Source organism: Tenrec ecaudatus, chromosome 10 (genome assembly GCF_050624435.1).
Source record: "Tenrec ecaudatus isolate mTenEca1 chromosome 10, mTenEca1.hap1, whole genome shotgun sequence".
In the NCBI taxonomy this organism is placed as follows: Eukaryota; Metazoa; Chordata; class Mammalia; order Afrosoricida; family Tenrecidae; genus Tenrec; species Tenrec ecaudatus.
In genome coordinates this window covers 19,206,139-19,226,079 of record NC_134539.1, presented here as the reverse complement: position 1 = coordinate 19,226,079, position 19,941 = coordinate 19,206,139, and the positions used below count along the sequence as shown (strand labels likewise).

Genomic DNA, 19,941 nt, shown 5'->3' with positions numbered 1-19,941 from the left:
TGTTGCCCCAAGTACATCTCCCTTGCCTTGAGTCCACCCAATCTCCCTTGCTGCGGCCAAGTGCAATGATCTACTGCCCACCTGCTCCACACATGTCCTCGTGGTTTCTATGACCACCAGCAGACTATGCACTAAGCACTTTTAACACATTCACACACCATTTGCAGAAGCAAAAAGTAGTTTACTACACCTGCAGTACAATTATGATACTCCAAACCTTCCTTTTAAATGCACATGTTAGGAAACTCGATTTGAAAGTGCCAGTTTAGCCTCAAAAAACCCCACAAAAACTCAGTCCTCGAGTCAATTCTCACTCATAGCAACTGCCTGTGAGCTTCGGAGACTAACTCGTTGTGAGAATAGAAAGCTTTGTCTGTCTCCTGAGGACCAGCTGGTGGTTTCGAACGGCTACCCTTGCAGTGTCTAGCAACCCGATGTGTGGCCACTCTGCCACCATGGCTCTCGTCTAGCCTGCGCTCTCAACATACATAGAAACTGCACTCTTGCATCTGCACACCCCCAGCCTCCGGGCCGGCTGGCCTCCACTGCCTTTGAGTGACACCAATATATGAAAAGATCAAGTTAGAGAGCTCCAGCACTCGAGACAAAAAAGGGAACAAACTTTGAGAGAAAGGAAAGCCACCAAGTTGTGGTAACGAGAGACACTAGGCCCCGGTCTCTGCTGAGAAGTGAAACTTGCCCTCAATTTGGGTGGGTCACTAAAGGTGAACACGGGCCTGGCCCGCGGATCATTTCTAAGACCTATTGCTGTTCAGGTACCTGCGGAGAATTGGTCTGTTTCTTGCCTGAGGAACAGATTTTTTTTTAATTAAAAGGAAACCACAGTTTAAAAAAGAAGAAAAAGGAAACCACAATTTTAAAATTCATTAAAATGATTTCCTTAGACAGTTCCTCATTCGACGAATCCCTCCATAATTTGCTCCCACATCATCATCTGAGCAGATTGCAGGTTCATCCTCATGCATCTGGTCTCACAGCCCCCCAGACAGATGGTCAGAGGCACTGACAAAGCCACAGACTGACTGCGGTTGCGAACCAACTTCTTCTTTCTCCTACTGAGCAGTTAGTGGGTTCGAACTGCCAACCATTCAGTCAGCAGTGAAAAAAGACACACACATCCATACACATGTAAGTAGATATACACACATATCATATGCATATGTATCATATATATGCATGCATATGTGTGTAGAAAAGAGATAGCTCTGTATGTACTCATATATAGTGTGTGCACACACATGCAATAAGTGTTTACAAACAATAAATGCATAATAGAGAGGGAATTACAATCTACAGATAGTGGGATGTGGACATTAGTATCTAAAAAGAGATCCCCTTTCATTCACTTGAGGAAGGTCGATGGTAAGAGAACACACATATGTTTTGCTTCAAGATTGGTTGTTTTAGCACCAGTTGACTTCCTCCCAGTCCCCTGTGCCACTGCCCAGCAGTCGCCATAGATCAAGTTCAGTGGTTAAAAATGCAGGGTCCAAAGTCACGAAGTCTCCTCTGCATGAACTAATGAATTGTCACTGCTAACTAGCTAGCTAACAAACTAACCCACTGCCGGCGAGTTGACGTCAGCTCATAGCAGCCATACCGGACATCACTGAATAGCTTCAGGGTTTCTCAGTGTGGGAGCAGCCAGCCTCTTCTTTCTCTCAAGGAACCACTCAGTGGCCTTTCGGTTCGCAGCCTGACACTTAACCTACTGAGCCACAGGGGCCCCTTTCCTTAGGGTGACCTCTACACTCAAAATAAGAGAAGGAACACGAATCAACAAAGTTCCCTGTAGAAAAACAGGGACACGCAGCGTTCTTGGAAGAGCTATGTGACTTGGCTGAAGCAAACAAGAGTGACATGATTTGAGGCAACAGAGATGGACGGCAGAGCTCAAAAGCAAAGTGCTCTCTAGACCCAGACGTTGTGGGAGGGTCACTGAGCGCACTCTCCCTGGTGGCTACCTCTTTGACTCAGCCACTATCGCCCAATCCAGGGCTGCCGCTAACAGGAGGGCTGCCCGATGCGGGGGTGGGGTGGGGGTGGGGCGTTGCGCTCATTGCAGCATGGTTCAGAAAGGCAAAGTAAAGACGATACAAAGCAATGGAAATGGATGCCCTAAAGGCCCATCAGTCAAGAACTGACTGATCATAGAAATGGTGGCCCATCCCTTCGATGGGAAACTGTACCGACATGTTAAAGCAGAAGCAAGCACTCGAGGCACTGGGATGGAAATAACCTCCGGATACACTAAGTGGGAAAGAGCAGTGTTCGTGGGGGGGGGGGGGGGGAGAGGTTGGGGGGGTTTGTAAAGCAGAATCCAAATTGGATTCAAAACCAGAACAAGCTGTATGTGGATGGATGTATGCACATGACTCATGCCAATCCCCCACAAGGAACAGGCCTGTGATCAGTTGGGGATTGAGCTGTCAGATCCATAGGCTTCCTTCCCAACTGGCCAATGTTTGGAAGTGGATCCACGGGTCTTTCTCCGAGTTCATCTCAGTCTAGCACAGTGGTTCTCAACCTTCCTAATGCCGTGACCCTTTTATACAGTTCCTCATGTGGTGGAGACCCCAACCATAAAATTAGTTTCATTGCTACTTCATCACTGTAATTTTGCTACTGTTACAAATCATCATGTAACTATCTGATATGCAGGATGTATTTTCAGTTACAAGTTGAACATAATTAAAGCATAGTGATTCATCACAAAAGCAATATGTAATTATATATTGTGAAATGTCTATTTCTAATGACAAATAAATGAAGTTTAGTCTTGAAGCATGGTGTGGCATGGGTCACAATCTTCACACTGGGTACTAGTATGTGGGTGTATCTGCATGTGGGTGTTTTCTGATGGTCTTAGGAGACCCCTGTGAGAGGGTCATTTAACCCCAAAGGGGTCTCGACCCACAGGTTGAGAACTGCTGGTCTAAAGCGCCACTGACCTCTGCTTAGCATCAGAGCAACAAGAATGCCTCCACTGGCAGAAGCAGCCAAATAACTGCATGGCCTGCAATCCAACCTAGAGCTCCCCGGGAATGAGAGATGGCGACTGTTGAGCCACCATGGTCTCCGCATTTCAGGAAGCCGCAGTGATTGAAAGTTCCCGTCTCGGGAACTCACAGAGGGCAGTTCCACCTGGTTCTGAAGGACCGCTGTGAGTTGCCTTGTGGTGGGTGGTGACTGGAGGAACCCTGGCGGCGCTGTCAGGTAAGCCTGGGGCTGCTCACCACAGGATCTATGGTTCGGTCGGTTTCTGTCCTGGTTTACAGAGCCTCCGAGAAGCCCTCTGGAGGGTCAGCAGGAGTGGAAATCAACTGGATGTGGCAGTGGGTTTGGTTTCTTTGGGGCTGGAGGCAATGCAGTGGAGTGGCTAAGTGTCCAGCTGTGGACCAGGAGGTTCAGCAGCTGGCCAACCCAGCAGTCACTCTCTGAAAGACCCTGCAGTTGGTTTCTGTCAAGCTCTACAACCTCATTAGCCCGACAAATAAAAACTCAAACTCACTGCCACGGAGTCGATGCCAACTCACAGTGGCACCCTCTGCATCTCTGGGACTGTAACTGCACACAAGAGTAGAAAGCCCGGCCTTTCTCCCACGGAGCTGCTGGTGGTTTCGAACTGCGCACCCTGCAGATCGCAGCCCAACACACCACCAGGGCTCCTTAGGGGCGGCTCAACTCCATGAGTGGGAGGTAAATGAACTGGGCAGCCGCAGCAGGTCCTAGTAACTGAAGTTGTAGTAGCCACATGACATCCAAAAGCCCCATTAAGAAGGTTCTACATACCCTGTTTGTGGTTCCTTTCCTCCAGATTTAACATCTTCAGTTCTTTCATATTTTCCTCAAACTTGATCATGATAACTGGCTTCTTATAAAGTGGATAATTAGACAGGGTGCCTCCTCAGGAGGATTTACTGAGCAGTCTGTTCCCAGCAGCAGTGCCCTGCCTTCCTCCCACAGCAGTGAGAGATAGGCATCAGAAGAGAACTAGGGTGCTGGGAACAGACCCGGAGGACATTTTTCTTTTGCGAAACTCTCTGGCCCTACATTCAGCCACGTTAGCTGAGCACCTACTTCTCTGATACCTTCAGAGCTCGGCTTGGTCGGAACAAAGTTGGCCGTTTCTGCCGATGACGAGGTTAAGTGAGGTTTGTCAGACTGATCACTGAAGCTGGGGATTAGCCATTCACTGCTAAAGCAGACCTTGGCTCACACCACACAGCAGTTCCCGTGGGAATAGCTGAAAGGAAAGAAAACAAACTCTCTCCTCATGGGAGACAGAGATGGCTTTCTACACCCTTAAAGAGTTACAGTCTTGGAATGCCATGGGGCCGTTCTCTGCTCTTAGAAGGTCGCTGTAAGTTGAACTTGACTCGATGGCAGCCTTGCGGCAGCCTCACACCAACTTTTTTGCCCACATGACCAGACCTGACTCTCTCTGCAGATCTCAGACTCCTTCTGGGGGTGGTGAGAGTCTGTTACCAATCTGTCCCCCTTTCGTAACTGATAGTGAAATCAAAACCAAGCCCACCAGCTCATGGAACAATTCCATGTGTCTCAGAGTGGAATTGGCCCCTATCGTTTTCTTGGCTGTAATCTATACAGAAGTAGAACACCAGGTCTTGCCTCCTTGGTTCCACTGAGGGGGCAGGGGTTTGATTGCCAAACGTTAAATTAGTACATATTGGGGGTAGGGACAATCAAGTAGATTCCAACTCATGAAGACACCATGTGTTACAAAATGAAACACACTGCCATTGAGTCCATTCTAACTCAGTGTGCCTGTAGGGCAGATTCGAACTGCCCTGTGGCTTCCAAGGCTGCTTAATCTCTGTGGGAGCAACGCCTCCTCTTCCTCCTAAGGTGGGGGTTTGGAACAACTCACCTTGCTGAAGGCAGCCCAACACATAACCCACTCTGACCCGCGGGCTCTTTGCGAACCTATTCACCCCACCCAGGCTTCAAGGCTGTGAATCCTCAGCATTTGCTTGTATTCTCCACTTACAAAAAGAGAAACTGAGTTATGGCTGGTGTTTCTTCTTGTTTAAAAGATCCAGGGTGCACCTGTCTGTACCTGAGTATCCTCTCCTAGACATTGTACAATAGGTGAGGCCACCTACGCTAACTACACCCCACAGAGAGCCAAGGTTCTGTGAAGAACTAACCTGGTCATAAAGAGGCAGGAGGAACAGAGGGGCGGGGCGGGGAATGTGCGGGGCAGCATGAACTTCGACACTGGACGGTGGGGGAGGGGCTGGAGTGGGGGTGGGGGTGGGGCAGTCAAGACCTCAGGATTTCTAGCCTGCCTGCTATCCCTCGCCCCTGCCCAGTGTGTTGATCTAAGTGGCAGCTCCGGGCTAGAGCTAAGATCGTCTCGGACAACAAGCGCCTCCCCCAGGCCGCGTAGTCCTCTCCGGCAAATCCAACAGAGAAAGCTTAAATAACAGCCTTCCATTCACAGTGACTCTCCGACCAGAGGGGTTCCTGTTTTCCGTGTCAGGGCAGGGAAGAGATCATTGCAGAAATGACCGCGCAAAGTTTTGCATTCGCACCGGAACGCTGGCCCAGGAGCCAGCGGAAAAAAAGAGGCATTTCCTCCCCCACAGAGTCTAAAAACAGTCAGGATTCTGCCCTGGCCGCGTAGCAGCTGTCCATTCCAGGCACCAAAACAGGTCCCGAGAGTACGCGCGCCCAGGACTAGTCCCTAACTTCCTTCTCCCCGCCCGGACTCCAGGCTGCGGGGAAGACTTTGGCCTGCTACAAGAGGGATAGCGGGGAGGGGGTCTTTGTGAGCTGGAGCGCGGCGGCTGGCTAAAGGCAAGAAACACAAACAGGCGTGATAAACTGGATCCGGCTCGGAAACAACTCCGCAGCCCACAAGCCATCAGCAGGACTGGCGCACTCGGCCAGCCAGCCGGGTAGATGGGCCGGGCGCGAGCGGAGCGGCCCGCGAACCTGCTGCGGGTCCGCCCCTGTCCTGGGGCGCGGGGAGCAGGTGTCCAGGGCACAAGCGCACAATGCGACCCAAGTGCGTCACGACCCACCGATCCTATGGGAGATGGGGAGTTGTCCTGGCGGGTTCGCCGCCCCCACCCCTTTCCCCAACTGTCCAGACTGGGGGAACCGGCTGACCGGACCCCGGACTCGGGGAGGCGTGGCGACCAAACAAGACAATAGGGCCTTAGGAAGGAAATGACAGGAGGATGAGCCCAGATGTCTGGGATCGGCACCGAAGCGGGCAGACCAGGGGCTAGGGGGAGCGCGGAAAGTGGACGGGCATCAGCCCCCGACCCGGACAGAGAACGTCCCCCACCCCTACCCTACCCTCGCCCCCACCCCCCACGTCGCCAGGAGCAGCGCGGGGGACAGTCCCTCCCGCCGGCACCGCGCACCGTGTTGTAGAACTCGGCGATGGCAGGCACGATAGTGTAGTTGTCCTCGCACCAGTCCACCTCCGAGCTGCCCGCCCGCAGCTGGTCCCACCAGTGCGGGGCGCCCATGGCCGCTCTCGGGCATCGGGGCCGGATTCCTGCTGCCAGAAGGAGCCCCGACAACCGCTGGCAGGCGACGCCGCCGAGGTGGCTTTATGCGGCGCGGGGCCGGCCTCCGGATGTACGCCTCCTCAGCCGGCCGCCAGCGCTCGGCTCCTCCTGGGGGCCGGCTCCTCCGCAGACCCGCCCTCGGCCCCGCCCCGGGCCCGGCCCGTGGGCCGCACGCCGGCCACGCCCCCGGTCAGCCACGCCCCCAGCCGCCCCCCTCCCTGGTGGGGGACCCGGCCCCCGACGGCCCGCGGCCACCGGTGCGGGCAGGTGACCAAAGCCTGGACGGACGGCGGTGCTCACGCCTGCCTGGCTCACCGCCCCGGTTCAGATCCGCAGGTGTCTCCTGCTGGTGCACAGGGCTCCTGCAGCAGCCCGTCTGCAGCCAAAAGTTAAAGAAAAGACAAAGTCAGGAGTATGTGGCCCCGTGGGACTCCTAGGGAGTTTGCACCCATGTGCCCGCGCCACGCGTGGGACCCCCGCGCTCACAGCCCCGGAAGGGGGGTTTACTGCTTACCGGACGCTGCTGCCTCCTGGGGCAGCCTCGACACCCACTCCCATGGCAGCCCTTTGGCAATTTCCAGTAAATTCCTGTTTTCTCCTGGGAATTGGGCCTTGGTCTGTCTTGAATATGAAGTCTTCCATGTCAGGTCAGCTTTAGCCATGCCGGCCCGCAGGATACTGCGGTGGCAGGTGTGACATCCTCAGGACATCCAAGATGCCAGGGGTACCACGGGCAGTGCACTTTCAATGTCCCAGATCACTCGTGGAATCCTCCCAGCAGGAATCCTGGGAGGCAGGTCCCCTGGGCTACCCCATCCCGGCTAGTAAGTTCCAAAGCTGTTCAAATGCAGGCAGAATAACACTGCTTTTGTTGCTCTAACTCCTTTCTAACAAAAAACAAAACCTCACTACCTGCGAGCCCATTAGGACTCATAGGGACCCTATATAAAGGACAGAGGAAAACTGTCCCTGTGGGTCTCCAAAGCTGCTATTCTTTGCAGGAGCAGGAAGTCTAGTCTTTTCCTGTGAAGCTGATGTTGACCTTGCAGTTAGCCGCCCAATAGATAACTCACAATGCCACTATCGTTTCTAAAGTCCAGCCAGTGTGATCCCAGCCCGGGTCCCAAGCCTCCTAAGAAAGGCCAGCCTCGTCTTATTTTTGCATTCTTTGGTCGTGTCTCCAGACTCCACCCTTGGGCAGCTCCAAGTCAAAGCAGTAATGAAAGAGACGTAGGTTCAGCAGCTCATGCCCATGATCAACCAATAGCACCTCCTTGCCTTGTTCTGCACGGTGCCCTAAAATTAAATGAATAAAGACTACCAGGTTTGTTGTTATCACCTGCCATCTAATCGACCCCAATGTATGATGACTACACGAGAAGCAGAACTAAACACCCCGTCTTGCAGCTGATAGTCCAGGGAGCAATGTTCTACCTATCTGATTCACCTAGTCTACAGATCATGAAAGGTTTTCAGACAAGCAACATGTTCCTTTTCCAAATGGCCCTTCTATGATTTCTTGGCCCGAGTGTGGAGCTGAGGCTTGCCATGTCATCCCCCCAGGAATAACCACCAAGTCTGTGCATGCGATAACACATCCCCACTGCCTGCTGGCCTGCGGCGATTATAAAGGCCCATCAATTTCAAGATGATGCATCATGATTTCAGACTGCCACAAGGCAAAACAATGTGTTTGCACACATAAAATATGGACTTCTTTCTTTCTCCCCAAGTCTTGCTGATGGCGTGACGGGGATGGGGGTGGGGAAGGATGCAGGGAGTTTCCCTCCCCTGGAGGAATCCTTATTGTGGATGACAGTTCTGGTTTATAATCAAAGTGGCGCCCACCCTGGTCCTAGTTATGGCTGCAGAGAGAGGAGACGCAGTACTTGAGTCGCAGGCTGTGCTAAGAGGAAACACGAGTTACATTCTTCTCCTGTTGCCAGTGTGGGACTTCTTGAAACGATGCAAGATCCTTCTGATTTTTCATCCACGGTTCAAATGCTTGCCACCAATCAGCTCTGTGGGAAAAAGATGAGGTGATGTACTCCCCGACAGAGAGCAGTCTTGGGAATTCACAGGGGCGGTTCTACCCTGTCCTGTGGGGTCATCAGGGGTCAGAACTGACTCGATGGTATGTGAATTTGGTGTTTGGTTTGGTTCAAATTATTAACATAGTTTTCCACGATGATCACCTTAGTGATTAGCCTTAAGAAAAATAAATGTAAAAGGTCATTGCCATGCGCTCCTGATGACTGCATGTGTTAGCCTAGAACTGCTCCATTGGGGTTTCTTGGTTGTAAGTTTTACAGAAAAGGCTCAGGTGGCACAGAGGTTAAGTGCTTGATGGCCAACTCACACCAGCTTCTCTGTCAGAAAAAGAGCCAGCTTTAGATACCCTTGACCTTCAAGTTCCGTCAGATAGAGTCACTGTGAGTCAAAATAGGCCACAAGCTCAGGGTTGGGGGTCTTAAACTTTACTGACAGCAATTGGCAGGACACTGCTTGGGGGTTTCCAGGCCCTGCCTGCAGGTGAGTAGTCAGGCACAAACTGCTTGCACCTGAGACACCTTCACTTAGAGGTTAAGCCCTATCATTGTGATGGTGATTGTTGGTGCCATTGAGTTGGTCCCAACCCATAGCAACCTGATGTCCTTAGGCTCACTCACTGCCATCAGCCAGTACAACGCCTGGAGACCCTGCAGGACAGAGTAGAACTGCCGTTGTGGGTTTCTGAGACTATTACTGTTTATGGGAGTAGAAAACCTCAACTTTCTCCCTTGGAGCGGTTTCAAACTGCTAACCTTTCGATTTGCATACCAATGTGTAACCACTGTGCAACCAGCGGGTCCCTCATCATTTAAAATAGATGAATATTCACATACTGGTAATAGTTTGATGCCAAATTCTGATCCCTGATGTAAACAGAGGACAGGGGTGGGGAGGCAGAGAGCGGGGTATGTTTGGTGCCCTTGTTTTGCTTGTGGTATATTTGGTCTGAATATCCATCAGCAGTACCAATTCCGGAAAGATCATGTTTTGGGATCTGCCTTTCCGAGGGAAGTCAGGATGTCAACATCTCCTGCTTTAAAGCACAGCCGATAGCCGTGTTTTTTGATAGCAGTCAAGATCTGATAGGAAATAGCCAGCTCAACTGGTTTCACACATGGAAATCAAGTCACCAAATCTTCCCTGGGAAACATGCAGGCACTGACATCAAGGGAGCAAGGAAGTATATGCTCCGACATGCCCTTTTCTACATGCCCTTGGCAGGTGTTGGCTGCCGGGCGCCACCCATGGGGGCCCCATGAACCGCAGAAAGGAACACTGTCCAACCCGGGACCACTTTGAGAAGTGGCTCCCTGGGCATCTCTTTCTGGAAAGAGATAGTCTAGAAACTCCACAGAAAGCTGTTCATGAGCGAGGAATAGCGTCTAACGCTCCCACATGAAAGAAAAAACAACCTAATCTTTCGCTCACATAGAGGCTGATGGGTTTGACCTACCAACCTCATGCTTAGCAACTCAATGCATGGCCCACTGGGCCACCACCAGCACCCCTTTCTCCCACCTGGCAAGGCAGGAAGTCTACCACTGAACCTCCAATGTCTTTTTTCCTGCTGTTTTGCAGGGGTTAGGGTTTGTTTTGTTTGCTTGTCTGTTTGTTTGTTTGTGGGAGGGGACTAAAACTGTGTTTGAGTCAAGTTTGATTTTCGCGACCCTATACGACAGCAGAATTGGTCGTGTGGGTTTCTGAGGCTGTAAATCTTTATGGGAGCAAAACATCTCATCTTTCTCCTGAAGAAAAACCACAAATTCCAATCATTTATAAAGACCCTTTTATGAAATCTTAAACAGGACAAGGACGAGAGAGAGAAGGTCTCCCAGGTAAAAGAGACCAGCAGCACCAGGCCACGGTGGTGTCTAAAGGGGTCGTGGGTGTGTGGCTCATTACAAACATGGAAAATGAAAGGCTTTCACCACAAACTCATGACCAGTGGCAGCAGGGGCTGAGGAGGCCGGGGAGCTATGTGATTTGTGACTGGGATGTGTTCGCACATTAGAAAAATGTACAAGTTCGTTCTGGAGTTCTGAACCACTATGACTCAAGACCATGGAGCCTGGTACCACGGCTTCCACCCAGGCCTCCCGGGGCTGGCCAGGGCAGTCAGAGCCCTCTGCTTTCCAACTCGTTTCGCGGCCTGTGCGCAAAGCCCGTGCCATTGCTGATCAATGGCCAGATTGAACGCCACACGTGCGGCGTGTCAGTGGCGAGCCGAAGCGAAGCGAGAGCTCCCCTTGGAAACGGTAGCCTGATGCATGCCTCGAGCCCGGAATAAGGCTCCAAGACGCCCTCTAAGGGGTCGTGCAAGTCTTTGGATTGGGGCACTCTTGGGTGGTTTACTGACAGGACATGCAGAGGCCACTTCCTGCTGTTGTCATGAGGCCTCTCTCCTATTCAAGGGACCTCTTTCTCGTGTCTAAGCTGCACTGGAAACCCACAAAGCCATGTTCGGGCTGCGTGTGTAGTAAAATAAACGGGTTCTGATTGGAACCAGGTGTTCTGCCAGCCACTTTGGCAGAGATGGGTGGCTTTGTGAACCAATGGTCTCTTACCAGCCATTTTTGAGCACCTGCTTTGTGCAGGACTCCATATTAAGGGCTGGAGAATAAAAAGGCAGTGAAATGTTGTTGTTGGCCTTGTGGAGGTTAGTCTACTAGACACACAACCCGGTCCTCAGAATATTGCCCTTAGTTGCTGTTGAGTCGGTTCTAACTCACGGCGGCCTTGCGTTGAACAGAGCAAACATTGCCCAGTCCTGTGCCACATGGCCAGTGGTGGGTATGTCGGAGACACTGTGTGTCCTTCTAGATGTCTCCAAAGTAAGTGAACTAGAGTGTCTCCGCCCCTGCTTCTAAAGAACATTCGGGGCTGCATCGCCTCCAAGACCATTAGAGCACAACCTGATAATTGCTAAAATGAGGTGTGTTAGGCAGGGTTCTCCAGAGAAACAAACCAGGACACTTATAACTAGATCCATATAGATCCATATGGACACAGGTTTATACAGCAAGAAGGAATATAATGGCTAATTCATCCGCACAGCAGTACAGAGGGCTCGGTTCGACTCACTTTCATGGAACAGTTAATATACTAAAGGTCCTTCAACTCATGCAGCTGCTGGTCCAAGGTCAAGAAAGCAGACAGAGGAGCCTTCCTTCAGGCAAGACAGGCAGAGTCAGCCTGCAGATAGCAGGGTGGGGTAGCAACAGTCACTAGGGAGGAAGCCTAGCAAGCCAGACCCCCATGGGATCTGGAACTCAAGAGATGCACGCAACAGCAGCATGTTGAAGCAGGCCTTGAAGGAGCCCCAAGCTCTAGCAACAGGATCCATGGGTTGGATTGGCCCACAGGTAGTGCAGCATGCAGTTGAGGCTAGCTCAAGCAGCAATAAGCTGGTCCAATTACCAAGGAGGAAGAGAGAGGGGATGCCACAGCAGAAAGTGTTTATCTTGCTCTCCCTCTAATTAAGCTACAACCTGATTAAAATCTGCCCACAGGTTCCTAAGGTGGCCTAGTTGGCACAATAAACCTAACTATCACAGGAGGCCTATCCCTAGATTCTGGAAGCCCAAGTCTGCCTGAGAGAGGTGAGAGTGGCCTGAAAGAGGTAGCCTCAGAGCTGAGATTTGCTAGATAAATAGGGTCTTGTTATATGAGGCGCAAGGAGCCCTGGTGGCCACAAGGTCATCATTTCAAACCCATCGATCGCTTCCAGGAAGAAAGATGAGTCTCTCAGCTCCTGTAAAGACATACAGTCTGGGAAACCCAACATAGGTTGTTTTCAGTCAGTATGGTCTCAATGCCATTGGGTTTGGGGTTTTAAGGTTTCGGGGGGTGGGGGGTGTTGCTTTCTCCAGAGGAGCAGCAGTGTGAGTTCAGAAGGAACAGAGGCTTGTTGCATAGGAGATGTGCGCAGTTCCACTGACTGAGCAGTTCCATTCCGTGGCATATATGGGAAAGACTCGGAGTCAGGGACTATGCTTCCGTGTTTATTGTAGCACCAAGCACAATAGCCAGAAGTGCAAACAGCCCAATGTCCATGAACAGATGAATGAAGAAACAAAATACCACGCGCACACACACACACACACACACACAGAGGAATGTCCTTCGGTCCCACATGGAAATGTTTTGGTACATGCTACAACGTGAATCTTGGAAACATTGTGCAGGAGGGAGTGGGGAGCGGGCAGGGAGGGGGAAAAAAAGAGGACCTGATGCAAGGGGCTTAAGTGGAGAGCAAATGCTTTGAGAATGATTGGGGCAGGGAATGTATGGATGTGCTTTATACAATTGATGTATGTATATGTATGGATTGTGATAAGAGTTGTATGAGTCCCTAATAAAATGTAAAAAAAGAAAAGAGGAGGAAAAAAAAGAAAATGATTAGGGCAAAGAATGTACAGATATGCTTTATACAATTGATGTATGTATATGTATGGACTGTGATAAGAGTTGTATGAGCCCCTAATAAATTGTTTTTTTAAAAAAAGAAAAGAAAACATCGTGCAGAGTGAAACAGACCAGACCCCAAAGGACGAAGATTGTATGATTCCATTTAGAGGCAGTAGCTAGAATAGGGAAACACATAGAGGCCAAAGTTCATTAGTGGTTGGTTGGCGGGGATGGAAGGGGGAAGCTACTGACTCAGGGATCCTGAGTTTCTGTTAATGGTGATGAAAAATTTAGAAATGGATCGTGGTAATGGGTGCACAAACACAGCGAGTATAATGTCACTTCACTAGACGTGTAAAGATGGTTGAATGAATGAGTGCTTTGTTACGTAGTTTTTCGTCACACACATGTTATGACACCGGGACAACATGAAACTATAGGGACAGCACACAGGTCAGTGGGTGCTGCCTGTTGGTGGGTGAAGGTTGACTGCAAAGAGGCTCCTGTAGGGCCAGGAGGAGTCAGCACGAGCTTGGGCAGTGAGCTGAGCTGACACAGTGGCTCCAACTAGAAAGAATCGAGGTAAGAAGTTGTTGAAGGCAAGTTTGGGGGTTGGTTTGTTTGGGGTTTTTTTTCTTTTATTTTCCTCCCACCTGCTTTTTTTAGATGTCCTCACATAGTTCTAAATCACGTGGTCATATTGTTTCCATCACCTTTATAGTATTACCAGATCTGAATGAATGCTGTGGGGTCATTTTCTTTTTTTAATCATCTTATTGGGGCTCATACAACTCTTATCACAATCTGCACATACATCCATCAACTGTGCAAAGCACATTTGCACATCATCATTCTCAAAACATTTGCTCTCCACTGAAGCCCTTGGCATCAGCTCCTCATTTTTCCCCTCCCTCCCTGCTCCCCGCACCTTTCATGAACCCTTGATAATTTATAAATTATTATTTTGTCATCATTTTCTTAAAAAATAAATAAATGTTTCCAGAAGCCAAGAAATCTCTCAAGTGGGTTGCCCACACAAACACCACAGAGCAACAGGAAGGCAGCTTGGTGCGTGCGTGCGGAGAGGGGTGCCCCTCGCATGGGCACCCTTAAAGAAACAATGCAGTCGAACCTGTGCTTGTGTGGTTCTCCCCTCCTTCCTGAGAGCTTATCCCCCCTCTGAGGAAGCAGCCTATCTGAGCGACATCTTCCCAGGCCTCTGTGTGTGGCAGTGCCTTTCACCCAGTGAGGTTTCCGTCAACAAGCTGACTCGCAGTAGCCTTGGGTGGAGTCCAGGTGGGAAGGGGGTCACAGACTCTCTGGAACCAGGAAACTAGAAAGGTCAGGGCCTGGTCATGGCCATGCTTCACAAGCCCCGAGGCCCTCTTGAGCTGGGCTCTGTGGCTCCTGAGACAGGATGAGGGGAATGGGCAGTGGCAGTCAGAGGACCCAAGAAGACCTTGAGTGACAGGGAAGGTTGGGTTTGGGGAGAGGAAGCCCGTGGAAGGAAACATGAAGCACAGAAAGAAGGGTCATGTTTGCGCAGTGTGGACAATGGAACCGAGGTCACAGGGCGTTATGGCTGGAGCGAGTGGGAGCCAGCCTCATGTGTCTATTTTCACCCCAAATACAATTCCATAAAAGGGGGAGATGGAGGTGCAGGCCCGAAAAGAGGGGCAGGACAGCCTGGGGCGGGGTGAGCGTGAGAGGCCAGCTGGTCGCTCAGAGTGGATTCCAGGTCCTGCTGGCCCCAGGCCGGTCACAGCGCTGTGCTTCCTGGGAGCTTGTCTTGTCTTGCCTTTGACTTTTCAGTGATTTGGGGGAAAGCTCACAGAGCACATTGGTATCTCCACAATCCCTACACACCTGGTTTCCTCTCACAGACTGCAATCCAAAGGGCTTTCCAGCGTTTGTTTTTTTTAAGTAGATCACCACGACTTTCTTCTGAGGTGTAGCTAGCTGGGCTTGAACTTCTAACTTTTTGATTAGCAGCCAAGTGCCTCCTCCCAGGAGGGGGGCCCTCCAAATAAGGGACCAGTGACATTTATTTGGCAAAGAAGAAGGCATGAAGTGGCCGAGCAGAGAAACATAAAGTGAAACAAAAGGAGGCTAATTACTAAAGCCAGATCCTACAGCGGATGGAAGAGGGAACTGAAGAAACCAGACCTTGCAGTTATTGTTGGGACTAAAAAACAAAAACAGACTCAAGGCCATTGAGTTGATTCTGACTCATAGGGACCCACAGAGTAGAAGCACACACACACATACAAAAACAACCTGTGGGTTTCCAAGGCTATAATTTCTTCCCAGGAGCAGAAAACCTCCTCTTTCTCCCAAGGATTGGCTAATGGTTCAAACTCCTCACCTCGTGGTTAGCAGCCGAATGTGGAATCCACTAGGTCACCAGGGCTTCCGCTGTAAAGACAGTCATGGTACTAGACTCTGTCCCAATGCTGCGGCTAGTGTTCATTGGCCTCTCCCCAAATTGCCTTCTCAGAATCAGAATTGCGCTAGCCCAGCTCCATTTGTCTCCTGGAATGGTACCAGTGGCCAATATGATAGGATAAGTCTAGGAACAGGCAGGGCTAGGCAACAATGAGAGAGAATCATGAAGTCCTACAGCCTGAGGAACGTTCGAGAAAGCGCTTAGAAGCTCTTGACTCTTTCCCCCAGAGTGTGAAAATTCTAAACATTTCACCTTAGAAGTATTTGGTGGTTTCCCAAACCAGTAGACATACAATAAGGACTTGGATTTATGTTCACATGCAGAAGCAAACAAAACCAACTGACTCTGTGTTTTAAGGAAGAGCAACTTGAAGGAAACTTTGAACGGATTTGGAGTAACATTTTGCTTAATTTCATTTTTAATATGGAACGCTTCATGAATGTTCCTGTCATCCTTGTCCAGGGGCCATGCTAATCCTCTCTGAATCGTTCCAATGTTGGTCTCTGTGCAGCTGAGGCAGCAGTGGAGGGCAGGTTAGAGGGCCGTTTGGTCTTCTCCTTGCACACACCAAGGGATAGAACCATTTCATGAGCTTTAATAAAGCCCGGTCAATGAAGAGGGTCCCAGGGGAGGCACTGTTCCCCCTCCCTTACAGAGAGAGCCCAGGGAGGTGTCTAAGTTGGGGGAGGGACAGCGTGCCAGATGGGCTACAGAGATGTCCTTCCTTCCTCAATATCCAACACCTACTAAAGACAAGACAAAACAACAAGCCCATTGCCATCAAGTCAGAGTGACCTATGCAGGCTTTCCAAGGTCGGAAAGCTCTACTGGAGCCGATAGCCCCATCTTTCTCCTATAGAGTGGCTGTTGCTTTTGAACCACAACCTAAAACATGACCAAAGGGGCGGGGGGAGAAACCCTGTCATCGAGTTGACTGAATCAGCAACGTGAGGAGAGAGTTGAACTGCCCCTGTGGGTTGTCCAGGCTGTAGACCTTCATAAGGGCCGAAAGGTGCCATCTTTCTCTTATGGAGCTGCTGATGAGTTCCCACTGGTAACCCACTGCCACCGGCACTCCTTAAGGCAAAACCAGCCCTGCCTTACTTCTTTGTGTCTTTCCCACCCTCTTCCCCACACCAAGGAGCTTTGGGGGTGTTCTTGGTCAAGTGTTGGACTGCGAGCTTCAAGGTGGGAGGTTCGAATCCAGCAGTCCCTTCTCCAGAGAAAGATGAGGCTACCTGCTCCCATAAATTCTGGGAACCCTTGATTAGGGTCGCTATGAATCAGAGTGGATTAGATAGATGGTAGTGGGGTTCTTATCCAGTTGACCCTTATGCCCAAAGTCTTTTAGGCACTGCCAGATAGTGGGGACTTATTTTAATCCACTCTGCGAGCCTCGTGTAATTAGTATATGTAGCGTGTTTTCACTGAATAAAATTAGTGATAGTCTAATTAATGATAAATTAATTTAATAATTATAAGAACTAACTCTGCCTTTTAATCTTTGTTTATTTTTCTGTTTAATCTCTGCTTTTTTCTAGTCTTGGTCTTGTTGATTACTGGAATATTTTTTAGAACTCTATATAGATTTGTTTACCTATTTCAGAACAAGCTCTTTGCTTAGTTCCTCCAGTGATTTCACAGGATATGATTATATTGTACTGTGTCTATAGAACTCATTGCAGTCTCCTTGCTATCGTTGTTGTTAGTGCCATAGAGTGGGCTCCAACCATAGTGACCCCATGTACACCAGAACAAAACACTGCCCGGGCTTGAGCCATCCTCGCCATCATCTTTGCGAGGGCATTAATGCCCCTCCCCTAAAAAAATGGGGGAAAGCTCCACTTGGCAGAGCTTTCGTAGTTTGCATTTTTCCCATTAGGCGAGCATCCAGCAGCTCACTCCGAGTTAGTGCACCCAGTGGCATCACCTGAGAAGGTTCTCTTTGGTCACAGTGAATTTTTTCATAAAAGCAGTTTCACTCAAACCTGTTTTTTGTTTGTTTGTTTTTTTGTGGTGGCTGATTTAAGAGAATGGCATGTGACTGTGAAATTTTGCTTCCTGCTCAGAGAAAAATGCCCCAGGAACTGTTTTGATGTTGAACATAGCTCACAAGGACAGCGCTACAGGAAAAACTCAAATACACAAATGGTTTTCTCATTTCAAAAAAGGTGAAATGTTGATTGATGACAAACCTCATTTAGGAAGTCCATCAACTTCCTGGACAGATGAAAATGTCGACTTGTAGTGCATTTGGGGTTCGTTCCACCGGGTCAGACTGTTAATCAAGCTTTCTATTTAGAGGGTCTGAAAAGATAGCATACATTGTTTGACCAAAAAAGGCCTGTTTGTGGCAGACAGGAGACTGGTTTTGCCACCATGACAATGCACCTGCTCATGCAGCCATCTCAGTGCATCAGTTTTTGCTCCACACAACTGACTCACCTGACCTCACTCCGAAGGGCATTTTTTGTTTACGCGAATGAAAGGGGACATAAAATAGATCGTGATTTGATGACATAGAAGAGGTGAAGAAAACAGCAAGGGAAGTGCTGTCAGCCAGCCAAACAGATGAGTTTGAAAAATGTTTCCAAAAAATCGCTTTTCGGCCTTTTGTCTAAGATCAAGTGAAAAATGTTTCCAAGAATGGAATCGCAGAGTTGACAAAGGTATTAAGTGTAATGGAGAGTCCTTTGAAGGTGACAAGGTTGTTTTATAAAAAATTTAAATACATAGCTTTGATAAAAAATCCAGTACTTGGGGAGGGTACCCCCTCGTATGCTTTTGCCCATTGATGCAGCCACCGTGTGAGAACACCTAGTCCCGGGTCTTCCTCTTCGTCACTGCCTCTCTACTTTACCAAACACGATGTCCTTCTTCAGGGACTGGTCTCTCCTGGCAACATGTCCAAAGTATGGAAGACAAAATCTCACCATCCTTGCCTTTAAGGAGCATTCTGACCGTACTTCTTCCAGGACAGATTGGCTTGTCTTTTTAGTAGTCCGTGGTACTTCCAATATTCTTCTCCAGCACCGCAATTCAAATGCATCTATTCTTCCACAGTCTTCCTTGTTCAATATCCAACTTTCACTCGCATGAGCCATATGAAAATTCCATGGCTTGGATCAGGCGCACATTGGTCCTCGAAGTAACATCCTTGCTCTTCGATACCCTAAAGAGGCCTTGTGCAGCAGATGGACCTCATGCAATATGTCCTTTGATCTCGCGTCTGCAGCTTCCATGAGCATTGACTGTAGACGGAATCCTTGACAATTTCAACCATATGTCCAGTTAGCATGATGTTATCAATTGGTCCAGCTGTGAGGATCTGGGGTCTGCTTCACATAGAGTTGCAATCCATACTGGTATTCAATCCTCGATCTTCATCAGCAAGTGCTTCAATTCCTCCTCGCAAGAAAGGTTGCACCATCTGCGTCTCGCGGGTTGTTAGCAAGTCTTCCTCCAATCCTGATGCCACACTCTTCTTCACACACTAATGTGTTCGTGTCCCCTGTGTGAGTGCAATATTGAAGCTTTATCTCTTTTCATCACTCCACCTATGATATATTTCTTCTCATGTTGTTTTTTTCTTCAGCGTTAGCACCACATCAGACAGAGGAATCGTTTGTGCTCCTCCGGTCACACAGACTTTGGAAACTGGAGAGTAGCCTGCTGTCGTTTCCACGTTCTGCGCTGTCTTCCCTTCAGCTCCTCTCTGATTCCTCCTTCTACATCCTTTTTGTCTCCAGGACTCGGTGTCGCCACCGTTCTGTTAGGACTGGCCCAGTTCTAGCTTATCTGACAATGTCTTGATTTCCTTTTCAGCACCGAAGCGGCTTTTTAGCATCCAGAGTTGACACTTTTCTTTTCGCACACTTGAAAGGTAGCGGGCTCTTTCTTTCTGGCCTCCAGAGATTGTGATGAGAAATTGGCTGTCATCCAAATTCCTTTCCTCTCTCGGTAACGTAAAGTGCGTTTTTCTGGGATGACTTTTAAGGGTTTCTGTCAGGGGAATCCAGCCCCTAACACATCATTACGGGTCCGGTAGGCGCAGTTGTACAGCGATAATAAGTAAAGATCATAGTAAGGTTATGGAGAGCGTGAGAGATAGAAGAGAAATATTGAAATAAATGGAGTCAGACCCAATTCATGGTAGCATGCTCACCTCAGCCCTGCTTGGTGGTCCATGTGGAGGGAGAGAGAGAGTCTTTAATGCTAGCCCAGGCTTTTATATTCTCTGGGGACACGCCAGCCCCCTAATTACAGGTGAGGACATATGTCACAGGAAGGGGCTGTGCTATAGGTAATACAGTAATTGAGAGGGGGTGGTCTAGGGAAATACACGCAGTAGGAAGAGGAGGGATTGGGGGTAGACATGTGACAAGATGGGCGGATCCTAGAGTCAGGATGGCAGCCTAACCTTGGTCATTCTTGGATGGATTTGACCTCTCTGGGGTCTCCTACAAG

The 19,941-nt window shown here is 49.5% G+C and overlaps 1 protein-coding gene and 1 non-coding gene across 2 annotated transcripts in view; both read right to left on the bottom strand.

The window, feature by feature from the left end:
• The window catches only part of ACER2 (alkaline ceramidase 2), a 36,522-nt gene extending 29,884 nt beyond the window's left edge, over positions 1 to 6,638 (bottom strand). Inside the window, exon 1 of the mRNA XM_075559982.1 lies at positions 6,420 to 6,638. Coding sequence (XP_075416097.1) covers positions 6,420 to 6,527 — 108 coding nt within the window. The 5' untranslated portion in view covers positions 6,528 to 6,638. The remainder of the gene's footprint in view (positions 1 to 6,419) is intronic.
• Positions 6,639 to 15,891: 9,253 nt separating this feature from the next.
• LOC142460425 (U6 spliceosomal RNA) lies at positions 15,892 to 15,996 on the bottom strand. Its single transcript, XR_012786634.1, has one exon. It is a non-coding gene; the product is annotated as a U6 spliceosomal RNA (small nuclear RNA).
• Positions 15,997 to 19,941: the final 3,945 nt, after the last annotated feature.